At 44.0% G+C, this 15,346-nt stretch overlaps 1 protein-coding gene across 1 annotated transcript in view; it reads left to right on the top strand.

The window, feature by feature from the left end:
• The window catches only part of Tnfaip8l3 (TNF alpha induced protein 8 like 3), a 29,390-nt gene extending 16,340 nt beyond the window's left edge, over positions 1–13,050 (top strand). Inside the window, exon 2 of the mRNA XM_042687644.1 lies at positions 11,652–13,050. Within this exon, the coding sequence (XP_042543578.1) occupies positions 11,652–12,214 (563 nt within the window). The 3' untranslated portion in view covers positions 12,215–13,050. The remainder of the gene's footprint in view (positions 1–11,651) is intronic.
• Positions 13,051–15,346: the final 2,296 nt, after the last annotated feature.

Here is a 15,346-nt window from a genome sequence, read left to right as displayed (position 1 = left end):
TAAAAGAAAACAACAAACCTGGGCTGGGAAGGTGGCTCAGTGGTAGAGCGCTTGCCTTGCATGCCTGAGGCCCTGGGTTCGATTCCTCAGCACCACATAAGCAGAAAAAGCCGGAATGCTATCGCTCAAGTGGTAGAGCTCTAGCCTTGAGCCGAAGAGCTGAGGGACAGCGCCCAGGCCCATGACCGACAAGAACAAACAAACAGACAAACAGAAAACACCTGAAAATAAGATCCAGCTATCTCACTCCTGGGCAAAGGAAATGAAGTCAGTGTACAGTAGAGCTACCTGCATGCCTTGTGTATTGGACACCATTCACAATAGCCAAGACAGAGTTTTCCTCCTTCCTTTTTTCCTTCCTTCCTTCCTTCCTTCTCCTTTCTTTTCCTTTCCTTTATTTGTGCCAGTATTGGGACTTGAACTCAAGACCTGGATATTGTCCCTTAGCTTTTTTCCTCAAGGCTAGCACTCTGCTACTTGAGCTATAGCTTCACTTCTGGTTTTTTGGTGGTTAATTAGAGATAAGAGTCTCATGGAGTTTCCTGCCCAGTTGGCTCCAGCTTTCAACCATGATCCTTAAATCTCAGCCTCCTGTGTAGCTAGAATTACAGGCATGAACTACCAGAGCCTGGCTTATGATGGAGTTTTCTTCAGCCATAAAGAAGAATGAAATCCTGTTGTTTGCTGGAAAATGGATGGAACTGGAAGACATTATGTTAAGCCAGGCACAGAAAGATAGGTACCACATGTTCCCTCTCATGTGTGGGATTTTCCTTAAAGCCAACCTGAATGTGGGGTGTTGACTTCTAGAGGTTGGGGGGAGGGGGAAGAGGAGGTATGTATGGATCGAGAGAGGCTGGATTTGATCGGTGCTGTTGTACACATGTCTCAAAAAATCACACAGAATGAAAATGAACATGTAACAAAATGAAACAAAAACAACCAAGATCTATGCAGTAAAATACTATTCAGTAGTTTAAAAAAAGACTATTGTGGCAGTTATCAAGTTTGGAGTGAAAACTGGGGCAGGATAAACCCATAGCTCCACAAGTATCTTCCTGGGCTGACCAGTCCCTGTTTATTTATTTGTTTATTTGCCAGTCCTAGGGCTTGCACTCAGGGCCTGGGCACGACTCAAGGTGTTTTTTGTTGTTGTTGTTATTATTAGTTTGGTTTTTGTTTTTGTTCAAGGCTAATGTTCTACCACTGGAGCCCAGCTCTACTTCTGGCTTTTGGGTGGTTAATTGGAAGTAAGTGTCATAGACTTTCCTACCCAGGCTGGCTCTGAACTGTGATCCTCAAATCTCAGCCTCCTGAGTAGCTAGGATTACAGGGGTGAGCCACTAGTGCCTGGCTTACCTTTTTTTAAATTTTTTTTTTTAAGTTTATCATTCCCACCGCATGTCAGGGATAGCATGGTGAGCAAAGAATTCAAAGTTCTCCCTCTTTGGACCTGCCAGGGAGAAATGAAGCAGGTAAGTAGAGACCCTGCTTGGGGGACAATTTATTCAAAGGCAGGGTAGGCAGGATGGCTCAAGACCTGCTTGGATCTGGGGAGCAAATGATCAGAGCCACTGGGATGAGCTTGAAGGAGATAAAGCCACCTCTCTTGGGAGGACATGCCTGTGAGGCTTAGTGGGCAGAGCAGACTTTGAGGTTTCCTCAGAGCACCCACAGGCCGCTGTGTCAGCACAGGACAGCTTGCTGGGGCCAGAGCCTGGTGGGGAGGGCTGTCTGCGGCCTGGTCTGCGGGCACAGGAAGAGGCCCTGGGGAGAAATACCCAGCTGAGCGCCTGCCCTGGGGCCACGGAGGAAAATGAGAGCAGAGACATGACAGAGGGAGGCCACAGAAGAGGAGAGCTGGCAGGACTAAGGTCAGTGCCCCAGGTCCTCAAAGCAGGAGATGTCCCAGTTATGGAGATGGCAGAAGCTGAGCAAAGAGAGATTAAGTGGTAGGAAAGGCGTGTGAAAGGAAAGCTGGCATCTGGTCCCTGGGAATTGCACAGTACTAGGTTTTTGGGGTTGTGTGTGTGTGTGTGTGTGTGTGTGCGCGCGTGCGTGCGCGTATGTCAATACAGAGACTTGAACTCAGGGCCTGGACATTGTCCTCTGTTCTTTGTTTTGTTTTTTAACTTTTGTTCAAGGCTAGCATTTTACCACTTTAGCTACAGCTTTACTTCTGGCTTTTTCGCTGGTTATTTGGAAGTAAGAGTCTTAGGAAGTTTCCTGCCTACACTGGCTTTGAACCTCTATCCTTAGATCTCAGTCTCCTGATTAGCTTGAATTACAGGCATGGGCCACTGGCACTCAGCTAGGCAGTGAAAGAAAGGTAAGAGGTAGATCTCTTGCTGAGTTCAGGCATTTGAGTATATTCATTTAGGGAATGAATTTAGGGAATACATACCACCTTCCAGGTGTGGTTGCTGAGCAGGTAGAATCTGGGCCTTGAAGACGGAGAAGGGACCTGACAAAAGCGTTGAGTCCATCATTCATTTACCCAGCAGGCATTTCCTTCAGGCAGTTGGACTAGGATAAAGCCATTCTTATAAAGATGACTTCTTATTTCAACATGTCCTCCTGACTGGCTTTGAACCTTGATCCTCAGATCTTAGCTTCCTGAGTATCTAGGATTATGGGCATAAGCCACCAGTGCCCAAAAATAATTAACTAGAATATAGTAAAAAAGCAAAACAGCAACTTAAAAACATATCTATGAAATATGGACACTTGAAACAGAGGTGGGATTCTAACAAATCAGTAGCCAAATTTAGTCAATAAAAGGATATTCAATTTTTTTTTAAGTAAATTGTGCCAGGACTGGTGGCTCACACCTGTAATCCTAGCTACTAAGGAGGCTGACATCTGAGGATTGAGGTTCAAAGCTGAACCAGGGAAGGAGAGTCTGAGACTCTTAATTGCCATTAACCATTAAAAAAAAAAAAAAAAGAGCCAGAAGTCGAGATGTGACTCTCAAGTGGTAGAGTAACAGCATTCATCAAAAAGCTAAAAAAGATCACTCTGGCCCTGAGTTCAAGTCCCACTCACGGCCCATGCAGACAAAAATCTTCTCTATGACTGAAGATAACATAATGAAGTTAAAAGATCAAAGCCACTGACCGGGGAGCACATAACAACAATTCAGACCAGCAGATGATAAGATTCCATAGTAAGTAAAAACTTTTACCCATGAACAAGAAAAAGACATTCAAGCCAGGTGAACAGACAGGAGAATATTATGATAAGAACAAGAAACTTAAGAGGAGAGAAAAACCTGAATGCCCAGTAAGCACAAAAACATAGCGAATCTAGCTAGCAATCAGAGAAATACACATTTAAAGCAAACTCCCACTTAGTACCTATCAAGTGGACAAAATGCTAGAAGTTAAACTCTTTGAAGTGTTGACGAGGAAGCAGAGCCCCAGGAACTCATCGGTTACTGCTGGGAGTGAAAATTAGTGCAGCTCACCCGGAGAGCACTTGGCTGCCCGGCTCACAGGACTTGGCAAGCCAGTTGTGGGTGGAGAATCTGGAAGGCTGTTTTGTGTGTGTGCAGAAAGTGGAATGAATTTAAATGTCCATCAACAGAGAGTATGATAGAGATAGAATAAATTCATTTTAGATAGCTCGTGAAAGCACGATGTTCAAGGCTTATAGCAGGATCCTTTGTAGCATGATGCCTTTAATGTGAAGTTTTAAAGCACTGTTGACAGAATGTGGATGTATTTGGATTCACTCAATGAGTGTAATTAGACATGAGGAAGTAGAAGCAGAAGACAAAGAGAGTTAAAGCCAGACACATGCTTGTCATCCTAGCTATCTAGGAGGCTGAGATCTGAGTATTGAGATTTGAAGCCAGCCTGGGCAGGGAAGTCCAAGAGACTCTTATCTACAATTAATAACCAAACAGCTGGAAGTAGAGGTGTGGTTCAAGTGGAAGAGTGCTAGCTGTGAGCAAAAAAAAAAAAAAAGCTCAAGAACAGGGCTTACTAGTACACAAACACAAGAAAGAAAGACAGAGAGAGGGAGAGGGAAAAGAGAGAGGGAGGAAGGGAGGGAGGGAAATATTGTTCCTTCTGGGTGAGGGTCATAGACGTTTGCTATATTATCTTCTGTTTTGTCTGTGTTTGAAATGCTTTGTGGTTTTTTTCTTAAACATTACATCTTCTTAGAAGAAAAAAAAAAAACCCACATGCTCAGTCTCCATTCTAAAGTGGGCAACAGTTCAGGAAGCATTCAAAATAATTGGTGTACATAGCACATGCATAGCAGTTTGGTGTGCAGGTGTAATGGGTTAAAGCACAGGGCTCTGAGGCAGATGGTAAAACCCACTCTGCCATTTCCTAAATGGTAGGCTTATAAGGTACTTTACCTCAGCTCTCTTTGACTTGGTTTACTTGAATATAACGTGCTGCTGCTAATGGTGATGGTGAAGACTTTCATAGAGTTGCTGCAAGGATTTAATGAATATACTGTGTCTAAGGAAGGAAACAAGACTGCTAAGTGGACTCTATTAATATTCTTACACCTGAATATACTCTACCATTCAGAAAGATGAGATTGAAAAAGATTTGTTTAAGGGAATTGTGTGAGTAGATGTGTGTGTGTGTGTGTGTGCGCGCACACACATACTAGTCCTCAGAGCTTGGTTACTGTCCCTCAGAGATTTTGTCTCAAGGTTAGTGTTCTACCACTTGAGTCACAGCTTCACTTCCAGTTTGTTGGGGCTTGTGTTGTTGTTGTTTGGGTGGTAGGGGTTGATGGTTAATTGGAGATAGAACTATCACAGACTTTCCTACCTGTGCTGGCTTCAAACTGCAATCCTTAGATCTAAGCCTCCTGCCTGAGTCGCTAGTTTATTAAATGATTTTTGCCCTTCTGTTACAGTAAGACAAAAATATCTCTCAGATCTGCAAATTTAACCTGTTAAATTGGAGGTGATTCACACATACCCCCTAGTGACTTCACAAATATCTGCTTTAGTTAGCTCTGGTAAGGAAAATGATCCCAACACTCATTCACTTTTAAGAGCTGGCTGTTAAGCTAGTATGAAAGGCAAAATCAACACATAATCATTGAAATGTACACAGTCTGCTTGAAAAATAAAAGCTACATCTACCTCGTTTCAGTGAACACACAATATTGTTCTATCATGACTATCGTTTTGTATTTTTTTTTTTTTCCGTCAGTCATGGGGCTTGAACTCTGGGCCTGGGCGCTGTCCCTAAGCTTTCAGCTCAAGGCTAGTGCTCTACCACTTGAGCCACAGCACCACTTCCAAATTTTCTGGTGGTTAATTGGCCTTTCCTGCCTGGGCTGACTTTGAACATCGATCCTGAGATCTCAGCCTCCTGAGGAGCTAGGGTTACAGGCATGAGCCACCAATGCTTTTTGTATGTTTTTAAATAATAAAATGTGCTCTGCCCTAGATGGATGGAGACTGAAATTGAGTCTTATTTAATGTTACTAATCAGTGAGAGAATGAAGTCATTGGCAAGCCAAAGCTTTAGGTGATATCTTGTAAACTGGAGCAAAGTGGTAACTCTGTTACTTACTGGCCATATAGCCTTAAGTGAATTATTTTCATTGGTGCCTCCATTTCTCATGTAGGAGATGGAGCTGTCACTTTCTCTAGCAGGATAGTTTTGAGGGCCAGATAGATAGTGTACAATACTTCTGGTATACAGTCTGTGCTCAGTAGTTTTTTTTTTTTTTTTTTTTTTTAACTTATGAGGTTATCATTAACTGACTTATAGGTTGCTCAGTGGTGGCGGGCTGGGAGGGGGAGTATAAGACAAAATGAGATAATGAGCTGAAAGGTTTTGACAGCAGTCCCTACAAGGCCTTCACTTCACCTGCTGTGGCAAGTTATTACAGAAAATAGAATGAAGAATGGTGTTTGTCCTGACAATGATTTATTTATGTCTGTCCTTCCTTCCTTCCTTCCCCCCTCCTCCTTTCCCTTCCTCCTTCCCTCCCTCTTCCCCTTTCTTTTTTGTTCCAGTACTACACCTCTAGTTCCAGCTTTTTGCTGGCTAATAGAAGATGAGTCTTTTTTTTTTCTTTCCGATTTTGGGATTGAACTTGAGGCCCGGGTGCTGTCCCTGAGCCTCTTTGTGCTCAAGGCTAGTGCTCTACCATTTGAGCTGATTTCCAGATTTTGAATGGTCAACTGGAGATAAGAGTCTCTTGGGGAGTTTTCTGTCTGGGCTGGCTTCAGGAGTAGCTAAGATTATAGGCGTGAGCCACCACCTGGGTAGATAAGAGTCTTTTTGATTTGTCTGCTGGTGCTGACTCCAAATCTTCATCCTTAGATCTCAGCATCCTGAATAGTTAGGATTACAGGTATCTGCCTTGATAAGGGCTTTAATGTTCCCCTACCCCACACAGTCTCCCAAGCTAGAAGAAACACACACTCTCTTTTTCAAGCCATTCATGGGTCGATTATTGCTCTCCCCAAAGAATAAGCTAAAGGAAAACCATTGTGATCAAGAAATATCTCAAGGCAGGTAAAAGTGTTTGAAATCCATATTTCAAATTGTCTCTATAAATTTTTTGAAGCCGGGCACTGGTGGCTCATGCTTGTAATCCTAGCTACTCAGGAGGCTGAGATCTGAGGATCCCAGTTCAAAGCCAGCCAGTGGTTTATCTCCAATAAACCCCTAGAAAACCAGAAGTGGCACTGTGGCTCAAGTGGTAAAGAGCTAGCCTTGAGCTGAAGAGCCCAGGGACAGCACTCAGGCCCACAGTTCAAGCCCCACGATTGACAAAAAATAAATAAATAAATTCTTGACATGTTTGTTACTTGGATAGTTGAAAGTTGATCACTCATCACCTTTGCCATTTCTGTCCTGTTCACATGTACTCATCATCAGTACTTGCTTGTGTTTCTTTCGGGAACCTTTTGAAATCACGGGTCCATTTTGCAAGGATTAGTTTTGTTAAAATTCGATAGTATAATCAGTAGTTTAATAACCAAACATATAAACATATGCTGAAAGAAATCAAACCTACTAAAAAGGAGTAAGTTGAAGGATGGACTAAACACCCCCTCCCAGGCCTACCTGTGGAGACTTTCCTGTTATCTCTCAGAGTGTGGGTCTAGCACCGACTATATATTAGATAACAATAAATCATAATCAATCTCATTATTTTAAAAAGGCAACATAATAGAAAGTTCTAATCTTTTCATTTTGTGTACCTGTTAAAGGTGATCTGACCCCTTGGGGTGACCTGACCCCAAGCTGCTTGCTTCTTGTGGCAAGTGGTAGAAAATTGAGGGACCTCAGGTCTTCCAGGAAGATGACTTCTATCACTCATTCACGGGATGTATCATCAAGGAAATTGATTCCATTGGGGGATTAGGGAGATCCGAACCCAATGAAGTCCTCAAGGATTAACTTAAAGTTAACCTTCACTCAGAAGAGTTTACCCTCCAACCTTCCTTGGCCCATACAGGTTGCATTGTAGATGCCTTTCAAAGTCTTTGTAAAAAAATCTCTCATACACCTCAAAAATATCATTCCTCTCAAGTATGAAAGGCCTTGGAACAAGCATTATTTTTCATGTGCTTCTAAGCTTCCATCATTTTTCTGGGGAAAGTGGGGGAAAAAAAAATCAAGATTATTGCTTATCCCTAACTCAAAGGCTCCACCATTCCCTTAACAATCTTATTCCATTCTATTTCCTCCAGTTCCCCATTCTTTCTTTCACTATTTCAGAAATATACAGACAACAGGTTTTCTGCAAGGAAAAGGAAAATGTTATGCCATTTAACTCCAAAGAGAGGCAATAACCCCGTCTTCCTGGAAACCACATTTCAAAGACACTAAGGTTCCTTAGCAGTCTTGTGGCCACAGCTACTTAAGGACAACCAAGAACTACAGTTGGCCGAAGCCAGAGGCTGTCTTCTCCAGAATGCATTTTACCTTTGTCCTGGTGTCCTCATCCTGTGGACCATATTCTTCTATAGTCAGCCACTTCCTCATTTATCAGAGATCAGAAAAGGAAATGGAAGGGGAGGAGGAGACCATTACCCTCCCCCTTTGACTCTTGTCCCCTCCTTGTTATAGTGAAGGATATAATGGTAACAGCTGAGAAAAAAGGTTGCTCAACATGAAAGTTCAAGTTCAAAGTGGTTTATGGTCTTTTCCATCTCAAGGAGGTATACTTGAGGTCTTCTAGTTCCCCCAACAGTTAAATGTGAGTGGCAGAAATTCGGACTCCCTAACCCTCTCCATGGCCTTGAGCTGCTCCCTCCTGCCTTCCTTGTGCCCTGGGTCCTTTGCCTAGACAGACAATGCTCATTGAACACTTTTTTCTTCTTAACGTTTTTTTTTTTTGGCTAGCTCTTGCTGGCCATCCTGTTAAGTGTTTGGCAGAGTGATTTTTTTTTTTTTTTTTGGTCAGTCATGGGGCTTGAACACTGAGCCTGGGCACTGTCCCTGAGTTCTTGAGCTCAAGGCAAGTACTCTACCACTTGAGCCACAGCACCACTTCTGGTTTGCTGGTGGTTAATTGGAAATAAGAGTTTCATGGACTTTCCTGCCTAGGCTGGCTCTGAACCATGATCCTTAAATCTCGGCCTCCTGAGTAGCTAGGATTATAAGTGTGAGCCACTGGTGGCTGGCCAGAAGTGATCTAATCTATCACTGGCCGAGTATGACAAATCATTTCCAATGGTCTAAGTTTGTTATGGTTGTCTACACACTCTCCTTAGTGAAGAGACAGGAAGGATCTTGATCTTTTTCTACTTCCTCATCCTGGTAATGCTCAACCTTCTTTCTTGGCCTGTAAGCTGATAGCTCAGAGCCTGTCTTTCTTTTTTTCTTTCAATAATCATTCACATCATTTGTCCCCAAAGTTCAGCACCTTGTTCTCACTAGGCGCTCATCTGCCTCTTTTCCTGCCCACTCACCCGGCTTGGTAAAATATCTGTTTGTCTTTGTCAGCCTGGCATTTCACCATCTGGGAGAGTTTAGTATTTTCTAGAGACATGGAAACATCACTTGTACTCTGGCTGCACAGCACTTACAAAAGCAGTGACTCACATTGGCCGCAGGACTCATCCACGTGGTGAAATGCCCACTTGGATTTAGCTCCAGCATGGCTCTCCAAACAAGTTCATTACCATTGCACACCATAATCCCCAACAGAGATTTGGGAATATTCCTTTGCTTTATAAACCTCTTGAGGGTACTTACTCTCAGATCTTCTCTTCTTTCTGTCATCAGTCTTGGTTTTCGGACATCTAAGCTTCCTCAGTCTTGTCTCACGGTCCTAATCACATGAGCTATTCATTAGCTGCACCATCATTCCCTTTTTTCTCTCTATTCGGAGATTGTGAGATATCATCATGATTCCTTATCTTTCATGGTTGAAGAATGGGAAATTTCGTTTAGACATAAAGAGAATTATCTCTGGCCCAAAGTGCTTTCCTAATATTTATATACAGAAATTAGAAAGTTTAGCCAGGCGCTGGTGGCTCACACCCATAATCCTAGCTACTCAGGAGGCTGAGATTAGGGGATCACGGTTCAAGGCCAGCCTGGGCAGAAAAAGGCTGTGAGACTCTTTTCTTCAATAAACCACCAGAAAACTGGAAGTGGTGCTGTGGCTCAAGTGGTAGAGTGCTCGCCTTGAGCTGAAGGGCTCAGGGACAGCACCTAGGCCCAGAGTTCAAGCCCCACGACAGACAAAAAAAAAAAAAAAAATTAAAAAGTTTGTGCTAAAGCTTGTCATGCAAGTCCGGATGTTTCCCCCACCAATATGTATGTGCCTGCTGGTTAGCTGTGCTTCACCAAGCACCCTCCCAAGCACCTCTGTCCTTGGCTTGCAAAGTTGTCCTCATGCTTTGCAATGTCACTCCCAGTAGGACCCTGACTCATGTTCCCTGTGCAGAGGTCTGAGACAGAAGGATGGATAGAAGCCCAAGGTTTCCATGCTGTGGAAATCTCCTGAGTAGGACTGATCTCTTGGTACTAAACCAGTAGTAATGGGTATGATGCTGAAACTGGAGTCTCCCCTCACCCTCCTTCTTCCCCCATAGATCTCTGGGTAACACACACACACACACACACACACACACACACACACACACACACACACACACACACACACGTACATTCTAATTGGCCAGCTTGTCTTGATTTTTTGGAAGCCCTTCAGGCTAGTTCCCATGATGCATACCAACACACACATGTGCATGCTTCCATCCAGTGAGAAGTGGTAAACTAAAAACTGCAATTACCTTTCTGGGAGCGGGGAAGGAGCCTGAAATAGGCTTTATGGTGCTAAAATCAAAGTGTTGGCAGGGCCCCTTAATTTCTGGAGGCTATAGGAAGAATTCCTTCCCTTGCTCCTTGGAGCTTCTAGAGGCCACCCACGTTCCTTGGCTTGTGACCTCTTCCACTGCAGAGCAGTGATCAAGTTGCCCCAGCCTCTCCTTCCACATTCTCATTTCTCACTCTCTCCCCCCAAAAGTGCAGTTTTGTTTAGTTCACTGCCTGTCACTTACTGGATGGACGGATGCATGCATACACATGCGTTCATTCTCTCTCTCTCTCTCTCTCTTTCTCTCTGTCCTCTTTTCATGGATAGTAACCCCTGTGATTGCATGTGTCCTGTTGGTAATCACATCTTAATCACATCTCTTTTGCCACTTAAAAGCATATCCAGTGATTCCAAGCATTAATGGATATGGGAACTGGGAGCCATTATTCTACCTGTTACTTCACTCCTTTCTAGAAGCTGATGGGGCATATTACTATATTTCACAAGTATTTTATATAAAGGCTCACAGAAAGGCATGCATTTTAATATCAAATTAAAAAAATTTTCCTTCCCAAACTTTTTTTCCGTCCTTTTTCTTTTACCTTCCTTTTACCTCCCTCTCTTTCCTTCTTTCCTCTTTCTTCCTCTCTCCCCCTCTACTTTCTCTCTCATTTATTTTTCTTGAGGCAGGATCTTATTGTATAGCCCAGGCAGGCCCTAAACTTATAATCTTCCGGCCCTGCCTCCTAAAAGTTGGGATTACATTCATAGTTCACCATGCTCAGCAAGAAGACAAATGTTAATACTTGGGAAACCTATGGTCACAAGAATCTTCCTTGAGCATATGCATGTGTTGAACAAATGTTTTGAATCCTAAGACCATACAGGAAGTTGACGTTCTAGGGGTGAAGCAGGCAAGGTAGCACCTGCCTATAATCCCAACATAGGAATTCAGGGCTAGCCTGGGCTACATGTAGATTTCCATGATCCATCAACTCTGTCTCTGCCTTGGAAATGGGCTTGACATTGGGGTTAACATTCCTGTTGCTATGCAATAATTTTCCCTTATCTAATTTGCAAAACTGAATGGTTTCCATGGTGACTGCAGTTGTAGGAAGTTCTCCAGAAGATAGTTAAGTTGTTATGCATAGGACAGGTCAAAACAATGAGAAATGGCTTGCATGAGAGGAGACCACTTCCCACAGAAGGACAAGCACAGTTTAGAAGGTTCCAAGGGTGAACACATGGAGAGGAAAGCAAGGTCTCCAGAATGGAGTCCTGTTTAATTGGAAAGCTATAGGACTGCCGTTCAACCTAGTATATTTTGCTTGTGGGAGTGGAATGAACAGTTCTCAAGACATTTCTTTCTTTCCTTCTCATAGGTCCTGATGTATTCAGTTCCAAGAGTCTTGCCCTTCAAGCCCAGAAGAAGATCCTGAGCAAAATAGCCAGCAAAACTGTGGCCAACATGTTGATCGATGACACCAGCAGTGAGATCTTTGATGAGCTCTACAAAGTCACCAAAGAACATACCCACAACAAGAAGGAGGCCCATAAGATCATGAAAGACTTAATCAAGGTGGCGATCAAAATTGGGATCCTCTACCGGAATAACCAGTTCAACCAGGAGGAGATTGTGATTGTAGAGAAGTTCCGGAAGAAACTGAACCAGACCGCCATGACCATGGTCAGCTTCTACGAGGTAGAATACACCTTCGACAGGAACGTGCTCTCCAAGCTCCTTCATGAGTGCAAGGACCTGGTACACGAACTGGTGCAGCGCCACTTGACGCCCAGGACCCATGGGCGCATCAACCATGTCTTCAACCACTTTGCTGATGTTGAGTTCCTTTCCACCCTCTATAGTCTGGGTGGGGACTGTAGGCCCAACCTCAAGAGGATTTGTGAAGGAATTAATAAATTGCTAGATGACAAAGTCCTTTGACTGGTTTTCTTCTTGGACTTTGCTGCTTTCAAGTTGTTAACATTCAGTCTGGTCCAGTGAGAAGCAAAACGAACAAGCAGAAACCCTGTTGAAGATGTTCACGTTCTGTCCCCTTCATTCCTCTGATGCTGAGGTTAAGGTGTATGTTAACTCCTGAGCTCGATGATGAAGTCTATTCCTTTAAATCATTGTGTGTATAAGCCCAAAGGACTGTGTTCTAATCAGAGACTCGGCTTGGCTAATGTCAGTGAGCTTAGTTCATCTCAGAATGGAAGGAACCCACAACCAGGAGCCAGAGGACATAGCTTCAGCCACCATCTCCACCAGTTACCACTCTGTCTTCTGTGTTCTGGAGTTGCGATGCTTGCCTGCTACCTCCCAGGGCTGATGGAAAACTCTTTTAATACTTTCTAAGTGCGAGAGGGATAAACCTAGATGTAGACGTCTAGACCATGAAGCGGCACAGAAGAACAGAATCAAGTGGGTTGGGGCTTGTTATCTGTCTCTCTGTGCGTTGCTTCAGACAAAAATCAAGTGAAACCCAAAGGTGTGTGCAAAAAGGTAGTTGTGAATTAGAAAAAAAGAAGTTTTTCAAGAGTTGTGCCTTTCAGGTCTCAGAGGCGCCACTTTATGATCCTGTGGAAGGAAAGTTTCCTTGAGAGATTTCCCGGGTTGTCCCCCTGCAGGACAAGCCTCCTCACATCCGAGGGCACGGGAGTCTGTGTTCCAATGTACACAGGAAGCTGGGCAGAATGATCCCCTATGTGTCATTCTTGGTCTCTCACAGTCATTTTGTGCTGTTTTCTCTGGTCCATTAATAAATTAAAGCCTTCAAACAAGGTCTTGGGAGTTTTGATTTAAAAAAAAACGAATTCTAGCCGGTGGCTCACGCCTATAATCCTAGCTACTCAGGAGGCTGAGATGTGAGGATCGCAGTTCAAAGCCAGTCCACACAGGAAAGTCTGTGAACCTCTGATTTCCAATTAGCCACCAGAAAATCAGAACTAGAGCTGTGGCTTAAAGGTCTAGAGTACTAGCCTTGAGCAAAAATTGCTCAGGGACAGTGCTCAGGCCCCAAGTTCAAGCCCCATGATGGGAAAAACAAAAACAATTCCTTGGAGATACAGTGCTAAGAGTAACAGTATTAGCTGAGCACTGGTGGCTCATGCCTGTAATCCTAGCTACTCAGGAGGCTGAGATTTGAAGATTGCAGCTTGTAGCCAGCCCAGATAGGAAAGTCTATGAGACTCTTCAATAAACTACAAGAAAAAAACAAAAAGCGGGAAGTAGAGCTGTGGCTCAAGTAGAGCACCTAGCCTTGAACACAAGAAGCTCAGGGACAGTGCCCAGGCCCTGAGTTCAAGCCCCAGGACAGGCCAACAAAAACAATCCATGAGCTACTTATTTCTAGTTAACCAGCAAAAAGCTGGAGTGGAGCTGTGCCTCAAGTGGTAGTGTGCCATCCTTAAGCAAAAAAAAAAAGGCAGAAGTACAAGACCCCAAGTTTTAGTTCAGTATCAGCATTCCTGCCCCCCGCCCCCCGGGAAGAAAAAGTGTGAGAGACCAGCAGATATTTTCCAATGCAGTTGTCTCTGTAAATGTAAATGTGGGCTCTACAAAATCTTCCAATTGTGTGATACCCAAAGCTTAGAATATGTTCATTTAGATATCATCAATAACAAAGGCTATCATTTTGCAACAACAAAAAAAAAAAGGAGATGAAGCCAATTTCAAAAAAAGCAACAGTACAAAATCACTTGATCAAATGCTCAGAGCGTCAGAGAGCAGAGCTTGGCTCAGCAAATCAAGTACAGAGATGTGAGTCATTCTTTACCGGTGTGGGTGGCAGGAGCAGTTTGTATCAGTCATTTGGAGACCTCTCTAGGTCTTAATCTTCCTTCAACACTCAGCCCTGGCCCCATGGGAGACCTGGGCTGAAGTTCCCCAATCATTTCTTGGTATACATGTCCTTCCTACCTCTCTGAGCTCTGCTAAAATGCATCCCCTGTTGGCCATGCTTGCCAAGTTATCTGGATCATTCTTCCTCCCTGGGTTTACATCTGTGTGTCTTGACATTCTCAGTAGTTTCCAGTCTTTGCTCAGTGACAAATCAAATGAAAAGACTTCCCCATCTGTGCTTCTCCAAATTCCCATCTTTCCCATCTGTACCTTTTTTTTTTTTTCTCAGAAACAAATCAGGACATTCACTGGCTACTCCAATGAACTTCTTGATACACTTATATTAAAAAAAAAAAAGGGGGTGGGGAGAGGGCTGGGAAGGTGGCTCAGCAGTAGAGCGCTTGCCTTGCATGCCAGAGGCCCTGGGTTCAATTCCTCAGCACCACATAAGCAAAAAGAAAAAAGCCGGAAGTGGTGCTGTGGCTCAAGTGGTAAGTGCTAGCCTTGGGCTGAAGAGCTGAGGGACAGCGGCCAGGTCCAGAGTTGAGGCCCCACGACCGGACCCCCCCCCCAAAAAAAAAAAGCTGGGTGCTGATGGCTCACACCTGTAATCCCAGCTACTGGCGGCTGAGATCTGAAGACTGAGTTTTAAAGCCAGCCCAAGCAGGAAAGTCTGTGTGAGATTCTTATGTCCAATTATCCACCAAAATGCTGGAAGTGGTGCTGTGGATCAAAGTGGTAACACACTACTAGCCTTGAGCAAAGAATAGCTCAGGGACAGCACCCAGACCCTGAGTTCAAGCCCCACGACTCCCTCCCCGTCCCCCCCCCAAAAAAAAAGCCAGGTGTTTTTGGCTCACAACTGTAATACTAGCTACTCAAGAGGCTGGGCTCTAAGGTTGACAGTTAGAAGCCAGCCTGGGCAGGAAAAGTCCATGAGACTCTTATCTCCAATTAAACACCAAAAAGCTAGAAGTGGAGCTGTGGCAGCTTAGTGTAGGGTGCCAGCTTTGAATGAAAAAGCTAAGGGACAGTGCCTAAGCCCTGTGTTCATGCCCAGTATCAACTCCCCATCCCCCACAGAGCACTCAATGCAGCCCTGCTTGACTTCTGCCCCAATATTTTTTGAGATTTGTTTTGATCAAAAGTCAAGAGCACAACCAATCAGTGAAAATTCCTAGAGCAGCCAGCCAGCTTTGAGTGTAAAGAGATTACATTGGCAGGAGCTGTCAA

The sequence above is a fragment of the Dipodomys spectabilis genome, unplaced genomic scaffold, assembly GCF_019054845.1.
Source record: "Dipodomys spectabilis isolate Male_0828 unplaced genomic scaffold, ASM1905484v1 ptg000108l, whole genome shotgun sequence".
Classification (NCBI taxonomy): Eukaryota; Metazoa; Chordata; class Mammalia; order Rodentia; family Heteromyidae; genus Dipodomys; species Dipodomys spectabilis.
Note: the sequence above shows the minus strand (reverse complement) of the source record. Positions and strands in the feature narration are given on the sequence as shown.